Source organism: Ranitomeya imitator, chromosome 4 (assembly GCF_032444005.1).
Source record: "Ranitomeya imitator isolate aRanImi1 chromosome 4, aRanImi1.pri, whole genome shotgun sequence".
Classification (NCBI taxonomy): Eukaryota; Metazoa; Chordata; class Amphibia; order Anura; family Dendrobatidae; genus Ranitomeya; species Ranitomeya imitator.
Genome location: NC_091285.1, coordinates 677,141,328 through 677,163,281, shown reverse-complemented (window position 1 = coordinate 677,163,281; position 21,954 = coordinate 677,141,328). Strand labels below are relative to the sequence as shown.

General features: G+C 43.4%; 1 protein-coding gene and 1 long non-coding RNA gene across 3 annotated transcripts in view; one reads left to right on the top strand and one right to left on the bottom strand.

Annotated features, from left to right (window-relative positions):
• LOC138677301 (uncharacterized) overlaps window positions 1–21,954 on the top strand; it is a 355,122-nt gene that overhangs the window by 194,837 nt on the left and 138,331 nt on the right. The gene's annotated exons all lie outside the window — the stretch shown is intronic.
• LOC138677299 (mucin-17-like) overlaps window positions 1–21,954 on the bottom strand; it is a 57,189-nt gene that overhangs the window by 12,276 nt on the left and 22,959 nt on the right. Inside the window, exons 3-10 of the mRNA XM_069767335.1 lie at window positions 16,430–16,531; window positions 15,148–15,266; window positions 14,999–15,057; window positions 12,095–12,231; window positions 7,728–7,784; window positions 7,139–7,304; window positions 4,292–4,459; window positions 1,198–1,289 (exon numbers count right to left, since the gene is read on the bottom strand). Coding sequence (XP_069623436.1) covers window positions 1,198–1,289; window positions 4,292–4,459; window positions 7,139–7,304; window positions 7,728–7,784; window positions 12,095–12,231; window positions 14,999–15,057; window positions 15,148–15,266; window positions 16,430–16,531 — 900 coding nt within the window. The remainder of the gene's footprint in view (window positions 1–1,197; window positions 1,290–4,291; window positions 4,460–7,138; window positions 7,305–7,727; window positions 7,785–12,094; window positions 12,232–14,998; window positions 15,058–15,147; window positions 15,267–16,429; window positions 16,532–21,954) is intronic.

Here is a 21,954-nt window from a genome sequence, read left to right as displayed (position 1 = left end):
AAGGACCAGGCAGGGAGCTGCAGTGGTGGGACAGGTGAAGGACCAGGCATGGAGCTGCAGTGGTGGGACAGGTGAAGGACCAGGCATGGGACTGCAGTGGTGGGACAGATGAAGGACCTGGCAGGGATCTGCAGTGGTGGGACAGGTGAAGGACCAGGCATGGAGCTGCAGTGGTGGGACAGGTGAAGGACAGGGCATGGAGCTGCAGTGGTGGGACAGGTGAAGGACCAGGCAAGGAGCTGCAGTGGTGGGACAGGTGAAGGACCAGGCAGGGGAGCTGCAGTGGTGAGACAGGTGAAGGACCTGGCAGGGAGCTGCAGTGGTGGGACAGGTGAAGGACCAGGCAGGGGAGCTGCAGTGGTGAGACAGGTGAAGGACCAGGCAGGGAGCTGCAGTGGTGGGACAGGTGAAGGACCAGGCATGGAGCTGCAGTGGTGGGACAGGTGAAGGACCAGGCATGGGAGCTGCAGTGGTGGGACAGGTGAAGGACCAGGCATGGGACTGCAGTGGTGGGACAGATGAAGGACCTGGCAGGGATCTGCAGTGGTGGGACAGGTGAAGGACCAGGCAGGGGAGCTGCAGTGGTGAGACAGGTGAAGGACCTGGCAGGGAGCTGCAGTGGTGGGACAGGTGAAGGACCAGGCAGGGAGCTGCAGTGGTGGGACAGGTGAAGGACCAGGCATGGAGCTGCAGTGGTGGGACAGGTGAAGGACCAGGCATGGGAGCTGCAGTGGTGGGACAGGTGAAGGACCAGGCATGGGACTGCAGTGGTGGGACAGATGAAGGACCTGGCAGGGATCTGCAGTGGTGGGACAGGTGAAGGACCAGGCATGGGACTGCAGTGGTGGGACAGATGAAGGACCTGGCAGGGATCTGCAGTGGTGGGACAGGTGAAGGACCAGGTGGGGAGCTGCAGTGGTGGGACAGGTGAAAGACCAGGTGGGGAGCTGCAGTGGTGGGATGGGTGAAATGTGGACCTAGGACTAATGAATTCAACATTTGACCATTTTTAACTCTTTCCCAGCCCTATAAAATGATAGCCAATACGCCTCCATTTTGCTGGATCCATGCAAACTCTGGAGATTTTTCCATTTTTTTCATGAAATTTGCATCTGATTTCTTATAAATCAATTTCCTCTTCTGTAATAAAATCCTTCTTGTACGGTTTTTCAAAAAAATTCTTATGTTAGGACTTACCTTCCTCATCGGAATATACTGATAGTTTCGAGTGGCCAAAATCCTTATCGTGGTAATATTCGTTATCCACCATCTTTCCATAATAATCATCCCTAAAGTTGTAAAACAGACACAAGGTTTGTCATATCCATAGACTCTGGTCTCCAGCTGCTGAAAAACTACAATAACCAGAATGCCCTGACCACTCCTGACAGGAGTGACACATTAGAGAAGAGATTTACCCCAAAAGGCCGGATGGATGCCACTAACTCTCCTACTTTACCTCTTCGAATAAACTTTACCTTTCCATATTTTTATTCCTTTCCTTTGCAATGCCACACCTGGCCACAGGGTGTGCTGTTACAAATAAATACGGCTCTGAGCAACAGTGACCAGAAAGCACTTATGTTCAGGTTTGGACTGTAAATCTCTCTGCAGCACCATCTAGTGCCCAAACACCTTTACTGCAGTATCTGTCTAGAAACCTCTGTACCACCATCTAGTGGCTGAAAACTTTTACTGCAGTAATTGTTTAAGATTACTGCAGCACCATCTAGTGGATAAAAACTTTTTTCAGTAAGCCTTTAAAAAAATTGCAGCACCATCTAGTGGCAGAAAATGTTTACTGCATTAATTGTTTAAGAACCTCTGAAGCACAAACTAACGGCTGAAGAAGACAATTAATACAGTAACTGTTAAAAATATCTGCGGCACCATCTAGTGTCTAAAGTCCTTTACTGCATTAACCTTTAAGTAACTCTGCAGCACCATCTCGTGGCAGAAAACATTTACTGCAGTAATAGTTTTTTTTTTTTTAAATAACCTAACTGCAGCCCCATCTAGTAACAGAAAACATATGCTTCAGTTAGCCTTTTAAAATCTCTACAGCACCAGCTAGTGGCCAAAAACATTTGTTGCACTTAGCCTTTAAAAATGCAGCACCATCTAGTGGCAGAAACCCTTTACTGTAGTAATTGTTATAAATTATCTGCAGCACCATCTAGTGGCTAAATACCTTTACTGCAGTGATTGTTATAAATTATCTGCAGCACCATCTAGTGGCAGAAACCCTTTACTGCAGTGATTGTTATAAATTATCTGCAGCACCATCTAGTGGCAGAAACCCTTTACTGCAGTGATTGTTATAAATTATCTGCAGCACCATCTAGTGGCTAAATACCTTTACTGCAGTGATTGTTATAAATTATCTGCAGCACCATCTAGTGGCAGAAACCCTTTACTGCAGTGATTGTTATAAATTATCTGCAGCACCATCTAGTGGCTAAATACCTTTACTGCAGTGATTGTTATAAATTATCTGCAGCACCATCTAGTGGCAGAAACCCTTTACTGCAGTGATTGTTATAAATTATCTGCAGCACCATCTAGTGGCTAAATACCTTTACTGCAGTGATTGTTATAAATTATCTGCAGTACCATCTAGTGGCAGAATTCCTTGACTGTAGTAATTGTTATAAATTATCTTCAGCACCATCTAGTGGTTAAATACCTTTATTTCGGTAAGTCTTTAAAAAAAAACTCTATAGCACCGTCTAGTGGCAGAAAACCTTTACTGCAGTAAGGGTAGGTGCACACAGTCAGTAAACGCTGTGGGTTGGACTCTGCGTACCTCAGGAATCACCTGTGTTCAATAGCCGGCAGCGCTTTGGACACAGCGGACATGTGCTGCGTCCAAAGCTTTGCCATTTACTGACCTTGTGCACATACCCTAACAGTTTTCCATACCTGGATGGATGTGCCGAACCTACTTTCCTCTTCTGCTTCCATTGCTGCTGTGGTTTGCCAGCGTGTTCAGACCCCCACCGATTGCAGGCGTCCCAACTATACAGGTGATTGGCAGGAATGTTGAGCTTAAAAAAAAAAACATTTCTTCCCCGCTCAAAAAGTATATCCTCCCCTCCGGTACCAGGAATGCTCCTCTACACTCCGTAATGTCTCCCCAAGAGCGTACACCCCATGCAGGCAGACCATACAACTCTCGGAGAGCGCATACTGCTGATTGCAGTCACCATTTTGCACAATTTTATCAAAAAGGGTTGGCTTCTACATAGACACCGGACACTTCTTAGGGTTGTGTAGGATTTGGGGCATTATTAGGTGGGACTGAAAGAGGGTCTTAACCCTGCTGTTGTATTCGTTTCCACTATACACTTGTACTGCTCCGGTCATTTTTGACCGGACCTATTAAAATGCTGTTTTAGCTACTTAAAAATTTTTTTTTTTGAATACCTATTGCATTATTATACTATTATTAAAAAAAATACGTAAAAAACTCAATTTTTTTGAATTTATTTTGTGTTTATAAAGGTTACAAGAGCTTATTGAAAAAAAATAGTAAAAATAATTTAAAAAAAATCAGTTTTTTTTTCAGAAAATCTTCACATAATTCTATTGTTTACATTCAAGCAGGGTAAATAACATACAGAGGAAAAAAAAATTGCACAGAACCGTACTGAAAGCCAATGCGTATGGTTTGTACTGAAAGCACGTGTAAATCTGCACCTAAAGCAACCGTTTACTTCATAAACAATAGTAGATGCAATAAGTAGTCTCAAAAGAAATTATAACTCATTTGTTTTACTCAAAAAAAAAATGGCTGAAATTAGCATAAAATGATATTCGGTCTCATTTTTGACCGGGAACAGTACAAGTGTAAACAAAAAAGGGGCGCAAAAACTAAACCACAAAAAAAAAAGTACCCTTAGAAAGAAACCCTTAAAGTAGGAAAATAGAAGTAACCACAAGTTTCAGAACCGCATAATGAAGTTTTTAAAAAAGTTCGAAAACGGTCATTTTTGACCGAACACAACAGCAGGGTTAAACGTCCTTAAAATGCCAACATGGATGTAGCACCGCCCCTTTGCCACTCAGTAATGTGGAGGCCCCTTCCTAGAGGAACTGCATTATTATCAAACATGGGGATCATCGGCCATGAGGAGCCATATAGGGAGAAGCAAACTCTAGGTCATGGATGGAAAGACCTGGCACTGATGTAGGGAGGCCATTTTCCCCTTTGCTATAGGCACCCCCTCTGTTCTTTATACTCCATGGTGAATATTAGGAAAAACTCAAAAATTGTGTAACGTCCACTCACCCGGACATCTTCTTCTTCTTGTGTTCTCTGACCAATAACACAATGACAGTGATAACAATGATGGCCAGAACTGCAATGGCCGTGCCGATCCCTCCGTAGACTCCTGACTTAGAGAGTTTTTCTGCGCAGTCTGAAGATGTGTATATGTAGAGATCGGTTTCTGGGCATCTGTGTAGAAGAAGAAGAAGAGTTCTCAGTCCCGTGGGGGTCACAGGTGGGAAACTGAGAATTGAGGCAACTTTGTGTGCAATCCCAGCTGCTTGCAGAAGGGGGCTGTAAGACCACCACAGGTCCACACCTCTCTCCTGGCAGGGTCTTCTACACAAGAAAGCTACTGAGCTTTCCTCTTTTTATCATTGTCATCGTCTATTTAAGACTACGGTAATCAAAACTCTACCAAACCAAAGAAAAACACGACAAAAAGGATCCCAAATATGATTTAAATAGTCAATATCAAATTTATTAAGTGATCAGGTAAAGATGACAAAAGGAAAGGACAAGGAAGGGGTTACAACCACTAACACATGTCAAAAAGTTAGGATACTCACTGGGCAAGAAACATATCGAAAGATGTATATAGGCAAACAGGAACCTGTTTAGTGCTGTCTAATAACAATGTTTATATGTATTGCACATTTCCCACAAAAGCCTAATCAGTATGAAACCTGGCCACACAGTATAGATCATAAATAACAAGGGCAAAGTAAAAACAGCTGAAATAGCGGATGTAATTACCCGTAGTGTGCCAGGGAGCATCCACCCCGACGCGCGTTTCGGTGGTGTAGCCTTTCTCAAGGGGTGATCAAAACTCTAGAAACCAGCATCAGGCAGCTGCTGCTAAGCCAAATAATATCAGATCATGGGACGCATCAAACTGACCCAAAATTCACATGGAAAGACCCAAGATCTTGACTAGAGATGACTGTGGTACAGTGGCCACTCTGCCCCTTCTGAAACTAATGATTATATTGACCACATACCTGATCGCTTCAACAATCTAATTAATAGAGAAAGATTTTGGATCTTCAAGCTTGGCACGCTTGGCCCTGAAGGTTTGAACTTAACGATTGATAGTGACTAGATAACCTTATTTACCTTTTTTTATCACCTGCCTGTTTTAGTTATGTGATTTTGGTCTTTTTATTGTCTACTAACCTGTTTATATTTTATATCTAATTATTTTATTTGCTTTTAGCATATTTTATACATTTAATAACATGGTGAATTCATGATTTTTTATCTTATGTTTTATATGAATTGGTTGCTTTTTTCTCCTTTTTGAATGTAACACAAGATGCCATCTTAACATGTGACTATGATTATATCATGTGACTGTTTTGACTGCTGTGAATGGCTGCTTCCCTTTTAAATACCCCATCCCCTTTGTCATTAATAAACATCCACCTGATGAAGACGGATCCTCCGTCGAAACGCGTTGTGGTTTAACCCCATCTCTAGTCTGTGTCTCTTTCCTGCACTCCTAAGACTGGTTTTCATTGTCTCACTGTTCCCATCCTCCATTGGAGGTTCCCGGCTGGAGCTACGGTGGAGGCTCGACATCCTGTCCACCCTTGGGCTGCTTCCTAGGCGCTCCTATATGACCACTCATCACTGACTCTTATTCCTTGTGATTAGGAGGTCTGACGTGATGTCCTGGGTGCGTCACACCACAATGATGGCCTGGCCTACAAATCAGGAGACGTGACTCGGATGCTGGCAGGAAGGAGAAGGTTTGTGTGCCTGCTGGACCAGGGAGTGGTGTATTGATTCACTCTACTCTGCTCTTGACACATCTCTCTTGGGATATTTTATACTGTTTGGGGCACTGATGTGGAAAAAATCCATAGTAAAGGAGTAAGAAAATGATAGGGTGAATTGCAGAACCCAATAAACTATGATTAAATAGTAACTATAACAAGTGGCATCTACAGCTAGAGAAAGAAGGTTTCGCCAGGACCATGTTCCTCAGTGGTATCATCATAGCACCATAGTTCCTTGTTGTGAACTTGCCTTCTAATTGTCACGGGGCTAACACGACAGAGAGGTTCCAGAGAACCGCAGCGCTCTGGGCCTCATTCACACACAGTGAACAGAAGCTCTTCACCTATATTCTGACCTGGCTGCTTTGTGCCAGCAGTGCAGGAGTTAACCTTGTTGCTGAGTTGCTGAGACCTGGGTCTCTCTCAGCTGAAATGGATTTTGTAATCTGATCCTCTATATAGACCCTGTCCTGACTTCAGCTATTTTCAGTGATCAGTTCTGCTGCCTGACTTGGAGGTTGAAGGAGCGTAGTGTTGGTGTTGGAGGTTTATTTACAGAGATTGGTGTCTGCGGTTTTGGTTGCATGTTAAACCTGTTTTCCTTCCTAAGTTTATTCCTTCTCTTCCCTTCTCTGTGTTTCCTCTGTGGTTGTGTGAGCATTTGGTGAGTTTGAGACTTTTAGTTACCTTGTCTGTATACCCTATTATTTGTTGTATTATTACACTGGTGCAGTCCACCTCCTTTGGGGGAGAGGGGGACACTGATAGGGCCTGCACAGGAGACAGGGATACGCTGGCGGCTCAGGCCTCCTAACCATCATAGGTACCCCTGAGATAAGGGAAAGCCAGGGCCCCATTATAGTGGTAGGGACAGGTGCGGGTCCCAGTACGTCGTCCTGCCCCTTTATCGCCGCTTACGGCGTGGCACTAATCAATCAAGTAAAAAAAGATGAAAGATAGTGACCACAAAAGGGGGAAAAGGATAAGAAAGATCGAACGAAAACCCAGGATCCCCCCTATGTAACCATGGAAGCTGGCCTGAGAAGGAGACTAGGAGACCAAGATGACAGCTCTAGCCACAACTTACAAGCAGTGCGGTCCTTGACCTTTCTTTATGTTACAGCTTCCACTGTTGCAGTTCACGTATTTTGGAGAAGTTTGTTCGCAGTAGGACACACAGGTCAGGCCATCCACTGTCACCAGAGGAGTGTAGAAGTCTCTGAATCCTTCTGGTATTTTCTCCTGGCAGATGCCTGTGAAGGCAAAAAAAAAACCCACCACTACATCACTTCAATTGCATTCTTTTTTGACTGGAAAAAGACGACGGGCGTCTCTTCGTGGTGGGTGAGGTCCAAGACAATGGAAAGAACCAGTGTGGCTAAAACATGTGGTAGAACCTTGCTTTATGTTGAATTCTGTATTACCTATAGCTCTGGGATTTATATTTGCGCCCAATGATATATTTAATCTTGGTAACGCCAAAGGATTTGATGAGATTTATCTACTTATTTAATGGCCTTCTGATCGATCTTGAGCCATGTTGACTTGATGAATGAATGCTCTGTAGGAAGATCGATCTTGTGCAAGCCTAGATAGATCCACCAAGGTTTTTTGCACCGTAAAGCATAAAAACAAGGGTGACACCAAAGAACATAGGAGCATTTGTGTCCACTCACCATCTGTGGTCACCAGTGGTCCTGGCGTGACCGTTACCTCAGTAAAGCACAGGTCATCTGTAAAAGAGGAAATTATATGGTGATGTTAAAAGTTTGTGATTTCATTTGAGGATCGATGTGTAAATGTTAGGGATGAGTAGAGCCATGGAAGCACGGGTTCCAATTCCCAACCTGAACTTTAGTTCAAAGTCCAGTTTGGGTAGCATAACTGTACCCAAACTTGAACCAGAAACCGTCCCTTTGGAAAACAAGGAGCACCTGAACTTTACATCTAGAGAAAAAAATCTCAATCTCTCTGTCTCCGGCGTTTAGCATCGTCAGTAACTGTCCGATAAGAACCCTAAACTTTTATCTTCGGGTTCTGTCATCTATAGTAATCATCAGTCGATTCTACAAAATTCATAGTTATGGTTTCTGGCAAGAGCGTCAATTCAACAAAATTGTTAGAGATTAGCAAGTTATCTTCAGTGTATTTCACGGATCCGCACATTCCTAAACCAAGAATGTGCAAAAACCCTAGTCCATGCCCTCATCATCTCCCGCCTTGACTACTGTAACCTCCTGCTCTGTGGCCTCCCCTCTAACACTCTTGCACCCCTCCAATCTATTCTAAACTCTGCTGCCCGACTAATCCACATGTCCCCCCGCTATTCCCCGGCCTCTCCCCTCTGTCAATCCCTGCACTGGCTCCCCATCACCCAGAGACTCCAGTACAAGAGCCTAACCATGACATACAAAGCCATCCACAACCTGTCTCCTCCATACATCTGCGACCTCGTCTCCCGATACTCTCCTGCACGCAACCTCCGATCCTCACAAGATCTCCTTCTCTACTCCCCTATTATCTCCTCTTCCCACAATCGCATACAAGATTTCTCTCGTGCATCACCCCTACTCTGGAATTCTCTACCACAACATATCAGACTCTCGCCTACCATCGAAACCTTCAAAAAGAACCTGAAGACCAACCTCTTCCGACAAGCCTACAACCTGCAGTAACCACCGATCGACCAAACCGCTACACGGCCAGCTCTACCCTACCTACTGTATCCTCACCCATCCCATGTAGATTGTGAGCCCTCGCGGGCAGGGTCCTCTCTCCTACTGTTCAAGTTGTGACTTGTATTGTTCAAGATTATTGTACTTGTTTTATTATGTATACCCCTCCTCACATGTAAAGCGCCATGGAATAAATGGTGCTATAATAATAAATAATAATAATAATAATAATACATGATCGGTAATAACTTGCTGATTTCGGGGGGGACCCATCAATCCGAACAATGAATTTGTGAAGTGAACCATTTACATGAAGTAATAGCTACCCTTGTACACCTTCTCTTCAGTCATTGTCTAAATGGACTTCTAGAAATAGCCGCATACATCTCGGACCATCCCATAGTTTGAAATGTATCCATGAATAGAGGCTCATTTTCCAATTGTTGGGTGTCTGACTGATGTGGCCACCAGCGACCTTGAGAACCAGAGCTCTGTAGAGCCCTGACCGAATGATTGTGTAGATGATCATGTGCGCTACCGCTCCATTCATTCTAACTGGAGTGCCGAATGTCCGCCGGCAATCTCTGGCCCTCCTTTAAGAATGTATAGATCGAATGTGTGCATGATCGGCCAGAGCTCCATTCAGTCAGACCTCCTGTTTTCGGCATCACTGAGGTAGTGGACACAGTTGGACCTCTCTTGGATCTCAAAAAATTATTCTCTATCTCATTGATAGAAGATAACATTCAAACTTGGGAAACCCTTAAAAAGAGTAACAGGATGGATTGTCAACCGGGCTCCATTTATACACTTTCTAAGTAAGGACGGGAAACTGGATCCTCTGATCAAGCAATCAGTGTGGGTCCCAACGATCTGAAATTCATCACCGTCATATATGAAATATTTAGTTAATGTTAAGCCTACAAAATTCTTTAAGGTGCACCCTAGCAACAGACTACAACCTGAGAGCTTGTAGTCAGTTGCTAAGGAATAACTTGAGGAAAGCTCCAGAACATTATAGGCCAGTGCGCTCTCATAATATCTCTTCAGCGACATTTATAAACAGCAGCTGAAGTTTTTCGTCTGACCCTACAGAAAATACTGTAACAACAAGGCTTTGTATAAACGATCAGAAGATGAAAAGACTATATATATATATATATATATATATATATATATATATATATATATATATATGTATATATATATATATATATATATATATATACTGTAGGGTTAATTGAATAATAGTTAGATTCAAAAGGAAATTACAGTTAAGAAAAATAGGTAAAAATGTGCTTCTGTAAAATAAATAGAAAAAAAATCCGAAAAAATAACAAATCAAAACACATCCAGACATATGATATTCCCAAAGTCCTAACACCATGTATAATAGAACAAAAAAATCACATTTAGGGTATGTTCACGCAGGGTGCTCACATCGATTTTGAAGCAGAAAACGCTTTGTGGTGTTTTCTTTAAAAGGTTTTTTTTTTTTCAGACTTCTTTTACAGAGGCATTGCACTTTTTTTATTCCACATACGAAGGGCTACCCCCCAAAAAACAGAATTGCTTTTTAATTTTTTTTATTTAATATAACACCTTGAAAACATTAATCCCTTTCATAATTCCGAGCATTAGAAGACATGCACTTGTCCCAACGGTTTTTCCACTGTTCGAAACATTTTTTTTTAGAGTCTTCAGAACTAATGCTGCTCAGAGCCTACAGCAATTTTTTTCTTAACCTCTTCTTTGTCCTGAAAACTCTTTCTCTTTGAGTTTTTCTTCATTTTTGGGAATAAGAAAAAGTTGCAGGGGGCTAGGTAGGTCAAGTCAGTCATCACCGGGGATGAATCTTGTTGTTATGCCTATGATCCTGAAACAAAACAGCAGTCCAGCCAGCGGAAGAAGCTTCATCGCCAAGACCAAAGAAAAGCCCGGCAAGTGAAATCAAACTTGAAGTCCATGATGGTTTGGTTTTCGCGGACATCAAATGAGTCTCTCTCGTTAAATTTGCTCCTCTGGGTGCCACAGTGAGCCAACATTACTATCAACAAGTGCTGAAGAGATGGCGGAGGCAGTGAGGAAAAAAAAAACTACCTGAATTGTGACAATCGGGGGACTGGCTGCTTCATCATTACAACATGCCTGCCCACATAGTGTTGAAAGTCAACCAGTTTTTGGTGGAAAATGGCATGGCAACAATTTTTCACCCACTTACTCGCACAACGAAGCCCACTGCGACTTCTTCTTATTAACAAGAATGAAGAAAAACCTAAAGGGAAAGCCTTTTCAGGACGTAGAAGAGGTCAAGAAAAAAAATCGTTGTTGGCATTGAAGAGAATTAGTTCAGAAGAATTTCAAAAATGTTTAGAACAGTGGAAAAACCGTTGGGACAAGTGCACGTCCTCTAGTGGACACAATTGTGAATTGGATTAATGTTTTCAAGATGTTTATAAAGATTTATAAAAAAACAATTCTCTTTATTTATGGGTACCCCCTGGTATAAGATAATGGCGGCTGTCATATGGTAGTTGTTATGAGAATGGAGCGGCCTCTTCTTTTAGCCATTTTATGGCTTTCGAAGCATGAAGCTGTTAAAACGAATTTGAAAAATGTGGAATGAAGTCATAACCTCTTCCACGGCCATGACATGTATATATATATCATATATATTTTTTTAAACTCACACAAAATATGCAAGTTTGGCATTACCTCATTCATAAAGGTCTGATATATTAAAATTAAAATGTATTTAATTGATAAGGCAAATATTGTGAAGAAAAGAATAAAAATGGAAATGTCAGAATTGCTGTTTTTCTACCTTTATACCTAATCACAAAATGCAAAAACAATTGATCAAAACACTGCATGTACCCCAGACAAACACAAGTCCTCACACCGTTCCGTTGACAGGAAATTAAAAAAATTACGGGTCTCAGAAAATGACAATTATGTCACAATTTTTTTTTCTACTTACAAAGTTCTGAATTATTTTAAGCCACTAAAAAAATATACTTGTCATTGCTATAATTGTCCGGACCTGGAGAATCATTTTATCCAGTCATTTTTACCACACATTCAATGATGGATAAGATAAGCACAATTCCACCATTGCTTTTTATATTTTGTTTTTTTTTTATTTCATCTTACACCTCTTGGATTTTTTCCCCCCGTTTTTCACTACGTTGTATAGTAAAACGAATGGTCTGATTTGACATGACAACTCGGCCTGTAGAAGGCAAGCCCTCATATTGGTAATGTTTCTGGGAAAAATGAAATTATTATGGTTCTTGGAAGAAAGAGAGGAAGGTTTGATAGCGCAAAAACTTAAAATTGTCCTTGAGGGGTTGAGGCTTCCTCCTTACCGGTGCAGTTGTTTGTGTCCTCGTTCAGCTTCATCTCCACTTCTTTGAAGATCTCCTCGCACTCCTCTGTCACGTTTACACCTTCCTTAAATGTCACTTCTACAATCACTTTATGGTCCACAATGATGCTGCCGCTTCTATAACAGATACATGGAAAGTCATGAGTTGGAAGAGGGGCTCCGAGGGTGCGGTGCCAAAACAGAGGTGGAAGGGATTTAATCTAAGGGGTTAATGATACTATTCCTGTGATATTGCTGGAGTGCTAGAGCGTATATGTGGTTTATGAAAAATACAGTAGAAACCGAGGCGCTCCTCTATGGTATGAGGACTCACGGGGTAATGTCCACTGAGCGAAACGTTCCGGTCGAGTCCCAGCAATCACTGGGCAGTCTCAGGAGGTCGGCCCTGCAACAGGACGTCATCACGTTGTGTTCTGCATCGCCCAACACAACTTTTATTACCATCCTGCTATGGATCGTCATCCAATGATGGGCAGCAATGATAGAAGCAGGACTGACTGTGCAGTGTTGCTACCGTCCCTTCTCCCTGTGATTAACTTGAGAGGCCTTGATTCATGGTGACATCCTGTTTCAGGAAGGTGCGGGGAAGAGACTGCAGGGTCATCCGCCTGTGATGTCATGTTTGAGACGTCCTAGTGAATGCTGGGACTTGAACAAAATGTCACAGGAAGAAAAGTTAGAAATTACAAAAGTGTTTAGGGTTTAAAATAGATATTTATGTAGTGGATTTTTTTGTATCGGTCAACTCCTTTGCATATTACCTGAGTAGGCAGCAGTCCGCTTTCGAAACGCATCACCCCCTACTCCCTAAAATGACTTCCTAATTGGGATTATACTATCGGCAACCTTTTTTTTCCCCATTCATGGTGCCAGGCTTCCTCTCTGTGCCTTTTGTTCCTGCTCTTCTGTTTATACAGTATGTGGTTTAGTGCGGTGAATTGTGGACACAGACAGAAGAGGGCCCCTGTTCAAGATCAATATATGTTCTCCTCCTTGCATCAGTGACTGCTTTGGAGGTGGTAGTGGGACCCCGTTAACTTCTTTGACCCCTGAGTGACTGCACAGGTTGCACCAATGGTATGTCCACTCCTGTGTGGAAGGGTTAATGAAGGGCACTCTTCACCTTGGTCAAAGAAGAAAGGAGGTACTCGGGACCCCCTTCTAGTGAGTGTGTCAGAATCTGCAGATCGGAGGTAACTTTACTCAACATTTCCCGGATAATTCAACCTATCACTTATGAAGAAGGCGCAAATTGCCCGGCTGGGCTGCGCATTCGACACTTGCGCCCTCAATTCCAATTTTTCACACACCGATAAAAATTGTATGGAGCAATGGTAATCTTAATTTTCCCCCTGTATGTAAAAATGTGTGTTGTCCCTATGTGTTATTTGTCTACTCCAGTGCTAGAGACCTATTGAGAAGCCTGTTCATACAATTCGAGCAACGTGAGAAGACTTGTGTGGTCAACGATGACAGTAACAAGCCCAATGAGTTCTTGGAAGGAAAGACCCATCGCTCGACACCTTTTATAATGCAAGCGTCATTTCTCCTCCTCCATCATTCTAGATGGCCTTGTTCACATGTAGCATTTTTGCTGGGTTCTTATCCAGGGTTTTAATTGAAAAAAAAATGCTTCCAAAAATCAGTGTGGTCATACCCTTAGAGGCTAAAGTAGCAGCTAGAAGATGACCTGGGAACTCTGAGCGGGAAGTGAGTGCCCTTGGGGCGGAACGAGCGCCCTGTCCATAAATAATGATAGTGATGCAGAGGTGAGGGTGATCCTTGCTTTATTGCTAAGAGACATAATGGCTTTTTATATACTCGGGGCACATAGTGGCTAATTATTTACTAAAGGGGCACATAGTGGCTAATTGTACATTTAAAGGGAACAATGTGACTGATTTATATATTAATGGGACACAGTGTGGCTGAAAATACACTAAGGGAACGTATTAGCTTATTTTATATTAAAAGGGCACAGTTTGGCTAATTATATACTAAAGGCGCACACAGTTTCTAATATGTATTGAAGGAGCACATGTATACTTAGGGGATCTATTTTGGCTAATTATTCATAGGGCACAGAGTGACTAATTATATACTAAAGGGAAAAATAGTGACTAACGATATTCAAAGGGAACAGTGTGTCTAATTATATACCAAGGGGAAACATATAAATTTGTATTCGACGAGCAGTTTGGAAAATTATATAGTAAGGGGATTCATAGTGAGTGACTAATTATGTGTTCAAGGGGCAAGGTAAATCTAATGAAATAGTCAAGGGAACACAGTAAGAATACACTGTAAGAGTGATAAGATCACAATAATTATTAGTGAAAATCGATCTGTAGAAAAGAGGCGACTCTCCGATCAGGGCTTATACTTCTGTTGTGCAAAATATTGCACGATCAGGTCCAAGAGAAGTCAGACAAGCTGTGAAATGTAGTAGCATAGTGGCCATTAGGACCTGAGTAATCGCAGGGTAGCATCTTTACTGGGGCTGCTCCATGTGAAAAGCCTAGATGAATTAGGAAGTTGCATGAAGTAATGATGGACAAGGTCTGACAGGCACTTTAACCATTAGATGCTCTAAGGCAGTGTTCCCCAAGTCCGGTCCTCAAGAGCCACCAACAGGTCATGTTTTCAGGATCTCCTTAGTATTTCCCAGGTGATAATTGCTTCACCTGCACAGGCAATAATTCCATCACCTGGGCCATACTAAGGAAATCCTGAAAACATGACCTGTTGGTGGCTCTTGAGGACTGGAGTTGGGGAACACTGGTCTAAGGGATTGTAGGACGCTCTCATGGGGCATCACTAGTGGACATTACATAGGGCGGCCCTGTACGCATAAGGAGTGGAACAAAGCTTATAGGCCACTTACCGAATTGACTCTATTTGAACCTCCTTGTATCCGGCGACATTTTGATAGACAGAGGTCATCTGTATGGAGGACGTATACAGGAAATGTATGTTATATCCGATCAGTCATTACCTATAAGTGTTGGGTTCTGGAATACGCTTAGATCTCACCTTAACCTTAAACTCGGTTTCAAATTTCTTGTATTCCGGGGAGCTGTTGTCGTTTAGACTTTCGTTAAATGGTTGATTAAATTTCACTGTAACATTTAAAGACGCGTCAACCTTTTCAACTGTGAAAAGAAAAAGAAAGAGACACATAGAAGACGGTTGCCACGTTAGGCATAAATAGGCGGGCCCCAAGGCTCGGAAATAAAAAGGAGTGTAGTTCGCTAACTGGATGTGGGGCAACATTCAACTCAGAAGACTTCTACGGTAGCAGTCATCTGCTGCCATGATCCATGATCAGAGATAACTCTGACCCTGGCTTCTTAAAGGGGTTGTCCAGGACCATTTATTGTTTTTACTATGGGTCTTAGAACAAAGAGGTAGATGATTGCTACCTGTCTGTTGTGCCTGGCACTGATGTCTGCAGGCACAGACCGCTCCTACTGGTGATTCAGCGCCTTCTGTTCTGCTCATCGATGGGACATGACCGTTGATATCATGCTCACTGATAGCTGGCTTGATGTTGCCTATATGCAGAGAGCCGGCTGTCAATCTTCACGACATTGACAGTCACACCCCGTCGACAGAACAGCCTGGAAAAATAAGAGCTGCTCTGTTGACGTTTAGCAATCGAACCTCTGGCAGGAGCAGTCAGTGGACCTCCTCGAAAAGATAGGTAGTTGCCTCTTTTTAGCAGCTACCTACCTGTCAGTTTTAAGACCTATAGTAAAATAGTCATGGACAGCTCCTTTAATTTCTTTGATGTCACAGTCCTCTGTGGCAACTAAGTGGATATGGGGCTTCCTTCTTTATGAAGACATTTACCCCAACATCTCAAGTTGTCTCCTGTCTATTGGAAAGTGGAGAACTAGCTGATTGCTGTTCCTTAAATGACTGGGACCTAAGAAAATGGTCCTGGTACATTGAGAAACAGGTCCTGAATTCAACGGAGGTTCCCATGCTCGACATCTGCTCAATAGAACTGCTGGTGAGAGACATTTCCGACCCTCCATAGACAATGAAATGGAGTGAAGGCTAACAGTGAAGGCTGACTCTCGAGAACGCTGGGGGTCGGAACAGCAGCAGGTATTGGACCCCCCAGAAATTTATATCATATCCTACTGATAGAAGATAGCAGGAGATTTGGGGGCAACGTATTTAAGTCCATAGAAACCCACTGTGACATGATCGGTTTGCATGGCAGCAGAGGACTAAAGTATGAGTTGGAGACCTAGATGCACACAGTATGGCGACCTTTACGTTGCTTTTATTACAAGGACAAACTTACCTGGAGGACTGCGCTCAACGACAAGTTCACACAAAGGACCGTAGAAAAAATCAGTGCAAACACATTTAATTCCATCATAAGTCCCGCCATTCTGACAGGGTTCTGGGAAAAGAAGAAGAAACGCACGATTTAGAAACTACAAGTAGTCCAACGCCGCGGAGGCCGCCCAACAGTTTACTATATGGCCTGCACCTCTGTGGTGTGACGACGGCCTCAAACAGCACTCCGAATCCCAGCTACCTGACCGCAGAGAGGAGGACGGGGATAGAAGAGGGTAAGTGTGAACATGCTTCAATTTATAGGTGAAGATTGGAATTCGGATCCATTTCTACATCTCCTTGTGTATAATACCTATGAAATTGCCGAGTGATCTATATGCTCTGTAGCCATATAATGGGTATGAGGGACACACGGGGCCACAAACACCAGACCCCGGAGGCCATTGTGTGATTTGTACAGGATGATGACAATCAGAACTCTTACAGCAAAATGGTTTTTTTTTGCCCATTACAAGCAGAGCTCAGATTTCATTCTACCAGAGGAACCAATCAGAGTTCAGCTTTCATGTTACAGAACTAATCAGAGCTCAGCTTTCATGTCACCAGAACCAATCAGAGCTCAGCTTTCATGTTACCAGAACCAATCAGAGCTCAGCTTTCATGTTACCAGAACCAATCAGAGCTCAGCTTTCATGTCACCAGAACCAATCAGAGCTCAGCTTTCATGTTACCAGAACCAATCAGAGCTCAGCTTTCATGTTACCAGAACCAATCAGAGCTCAGCTTTCATGTTACAGAACCAATCAGAGCTCAGCTTTCATGTTACCAGAACCAATCAGAGCTCAGCTTTCATGTCACCAGAACCAATCAGAGCTCAGCTTTCATGTTACCAGAAGCAATCAGAGCTCAGCTTTCATTCTAGCAGAGGAACCATTCATAGCTGGGCTTTCATTATACGAGAGGAAGCAATCAAAGCTCAGGTTTCATGTTACCAGAGGAACCAATCAGAGCTTCGCTTTCATGTTACCAGAGGAAACAATCAGAGCTCAGTTTTCATTCTACCTGAGGAACCAATCAGGGCTCAGCTTTCTTTCTGCTAGAGGAACCAATCTGATATCAGCTTTCATTCTACCAGAGAAACAAATCAGAGCTCAGCTCTCATGTTACCAGAACCAATCAGAGCTCAGCTTTTATTATAGCAGAGGAACCAATCAGAGCTCTGCTTTCATTTTACAAAAGGAAGCAATCAAAGCTCAGCTTTCATGTTGCCAGATGAACCAATCAGATCTCAACTTTCATGTTACCAGAACCAATCAGAGCTCCATTTTCATTTTACCACAGCAGTGATAGAAACAAGGAGTCCTAATGTACTAAAATGAAAGGATGTGATTGTACACGGCCATCTCTGTAATGGCTGAGTGCAATGTTCCTCCCTGCACAAACCACACAAAGGAATCATCGGCCTGTATTTTCTGATGTCAATTTGCATAATGTGATATAGAGCATGTTGGTATAACCTGGGCACCAATTGTAATTATATATGTACAGCTGGTATAACCTGGGTATCTACTGCATATAATAAATATGTACAGCTGGTGTAACCTGGGCATCTACTGTATATAATATATATGTACAGCTGCTATAACCTGGGCATCTTCTGTATATAATTATATGTGTACAGCTGGTATAACCTGGGCATCTTCTGTATATAATTATATATGTACAGCTGCTATAACCTGGGCATCTTCTGTATATAATTATATGTGCACCGCTGGTATAACCTGGGCATTTCCTGTATATAATTATATATCTGCAGCTGGTATAACCTGGGTATCTCCTGTGTATAAATATGTTTGTACAGCTGGTATAACCTGAGCATCTCCTGTATATAATTATATATCTGCAGCTGGTATAACCTGGGTATCTCCTGTGTATAAATATGTTTGTACAGCTGGTATAACCTGGACAACTCCTTTATATAATATTATATGTACAGCTGGTATAACCTGAGCATCTCCTGTATATAATTATATATGTACAGATGGTATAACCTGGGCATCTCCTGTATGTAATTATATATGTACAGATGGTATAACCTGGGCGTCTCCTGTATATAATTATATATCTACAGCTGGTATAACCTGGGTATCTCCTGCACATAAATATTTTTGTATAGCTGGTATAACCTGGACAACTCCTTTATATAATACTAGATGGTGGCCCGATTCTAACACATCGGGTATTGTAGAATATGCATGTCCATGTAGTATATTGCCCAGCGATGTAGTATATTGCCAAGTCACGTAGTATATTGCCCAGCGATGTAGTATATTGCACAGCCCACGTAGTATATTGCCCAGCCAACGTAATATATTGCCCAGCCACGTAGTATATTGCCCAGTCACGTAGTATATTGCCCAGTCACGTAGTATATTGCCCAGCCATGTAGTATATTGCCCAGCCACGTAGTATATTGCCCAGTGACGTAGTATATTGCCCAGTCACATAGTATATTGCCCAACCACGTAGTATATTGCCCAGTCACATAGTATATTGCCCAACCACGTAGTATATTGCCCAGTCACATAGTATATTGCCCAGCCACGTAGTATATTGCCCAGTCACGTAGTATATTACACAGCCCACGTAGTATATTGCCCAGTCACATAGTATATTGCCCAGTCACGTAGTATATTGCCCAGCCATGTAGTATATTGCCCAGCCACGTAGTATATTGCCCAGTGACGTAGTATATTGCCCAGTCACATAGTATATTGCCCAACCACGTAGTATATTGCCCAGTCACATAGTATATTGCCCAACCACGTAGTATATTGCCCAGTCACATAGTATATTGCCCAGTCACATAGTATATTGCACAGCCACGTAGTATATTGCCCAGTGACGTAGTATATTGCCCAGTCACATAGTATATTGCCCAACCACGTAGTATATTGCCCAGTCACATAGTATATTGCCCAGTCACGTAGTATATTGCCCAGCCATGTAGTATATTGCCCAGCCACGTAGTATATTGCCCAGTGACGTAGTATATTGCCCAGTCACATAGTATATTGCCCAACCACGTAGTATATTGCCCAGTCACATAGTATATTGCCCAACCACGTAGTATATTGCCCAGTCACGTAGTATATTGCCCAGTCACATAGTATATTGCACAGCCACGTAGTATATTGCCCAGTGACGTAGTATATTGCCCAGTCACATAGTATATTGCCCAACCACGTAGTATATTGCCCAGTCACATAGTATATTGCCCAACCACGTAGTATATTGCCCAGTCACATAGTATATTGCCCAGCCACGTAGTATATTGCCCAGTCACGTAGTATATTGCCCAGCCACGTAGTATATTGCCCAGTCACGTAGTATATTGCCCAGTCACGTAGTATATTGCCCAGCCACGTAGTATGTTGCCCAGCCACGTAGTATATTGCCCAGCCACGTAGTATACAGCACAGAGCCACGTAGTATATTATGCAGCCATGTATGACACAGGTTAAAAAATAAAAAATAAACATACTCACCTTCCGATACGAGGGCCCCTTGTAGTTTAACATGCTCACCATTCTTGTCACTGCTCCTCAGCGTCCTGTCTCTCCGCCTCTTGGGATCCAATGGCGCTGTGTTGATGGGCGTGTGGCTGCCGCCATCTTCCGTTCCCAGGATTCATTGCGAAATTACCTAGATGACTTAGTAATCTCGCGAGACCGCTAGGTCTTCTGGGTAATTTTGCAATGCATCGCTGGGAAAGGAAGATGGCGGCAGGCGCGAGCGGACAACAGAGGGTGAGTATAGCAGGTTTTTTGTTTTTTCACTATTTTTAACATTATTTTTTTTTACTATTGATGCCTCATAGGCAGCATCAATAGTAAAAGGTTGGGGACACATAGGGTTAATAGCGGCGGTAACGGAGTGCGTTACCTGCGGCATAATGCGGTCCGTTACCGCCGGCATTAACCCTGTGTTAGCGGTGACTGGAGGGGAGTATGGAGTGGGCACCGGGGACAGTGACTGCGGGAAGCATGGAGTGGAGCGCCGGGACACTGCGGGGAGTATGGACCGGAGCGCCGGGGACACTGACTGCGGGGAGTATGGACCGGAGCGCCGGGGACTCTGACTGCTGGGAGTATGGAGCGGAGCGCCGGGGACACTGACTGCAGGGAGTATGGACCGGAGCGCCGGGGACACTGACTGCAGGGAGTATGGACCGGAGCGCCGGGGACACTGACTGCGGGGAGTATGGAGCGGAGCGCCGGGGAGACTGCGGGGAGTATGGAGCGGAGCGCCGGGGACACTGACTGCGGGGAGCGGGGAGTATGGAGCGGATCACCGGGGACACTGACTGCGGGAAGTAAGGAGCGGCCATTTTCTTCCGGACTGTGCCCGTTGCTGATTGGTCGCGGCAGCCATGACAGGCAGCTGGCAAGACCAATCAGCGAATGAATAATCGTGACAGAAGGACAGACAGACGGAAGTGACCCTTAGACAATTATATAGTAGATATGTACAGCTGGTATGTTATACATGTTCTTGCATATAAGGATAAGGATCATGCTGGTATAACCTGGGAATTTTCTGGCATTTATGTTTCCATAATGTACTTTCTGATTAATCTCTACTATATTGCTATTACATGCGCACCCCCCCAGAAACCTCGCACACCTTGACACCCACACTCTCTCTGACTCTGACTCTCTGACGCTATCCTACCACTAGCATCCATATCCTCACTCCACGACACAGACACTGCCACTAGTTTCTACAATGCCACTCTTGCATCTGCCATCGACTCGGTCACCCCTGTCATGCATAGCAGAGTGCGACGAACCAATAGACAACCCTAGCACAATAACATTATTAAAAAGCTTCGGCAAGTGTCCAGAATTGGAAGAAAACGCATTCGCAAGATGATTTCACTGCACTCAAACAAACAACACTTGCATTCAAATCAACTCTCACCTCTGCTAAACAGGCCTATTTTACATCCCTTGTATCTTCTTTATCCCACAACCCCAAACAGTTGTTCAACACTTTTAACTCCCTCCTCCGCCCACCACTGCCCCCTCCGATTTCCTTAATTGTTGCCGAGGACTTTGCCACGCACTTCAAAAATAAGATACACCAAACAAGGCAAGTCTTCTGTTGTCGGACCACCACAATCCCTTTGTATGCCAGACCAATGCCTTAACCCCATAACTTCCCTCTCCAAAATCCCTCAAGGGGAGCTTGCTCATCTTCTCTCCAAATCACACCTCACCACTTGTGTGCTTGACCCCATCCCATCCCACCTCCTCCCCAAACTCACCACCACACTAATCCAATCCCTAACCCATCTCTTTAACCTATCACCTACTTCTGGTACCTTCCCCTGTGCTTTCAAACATGCCACAATGATACCTATCCTAAAAAAGCCATCCCTTGACCCAAGCGCTATGTCCAGCTAACGCTACATATATTTGCTCCCATTTGCTTCCAAACTCCTTGAGCAACACGTCCATGCTG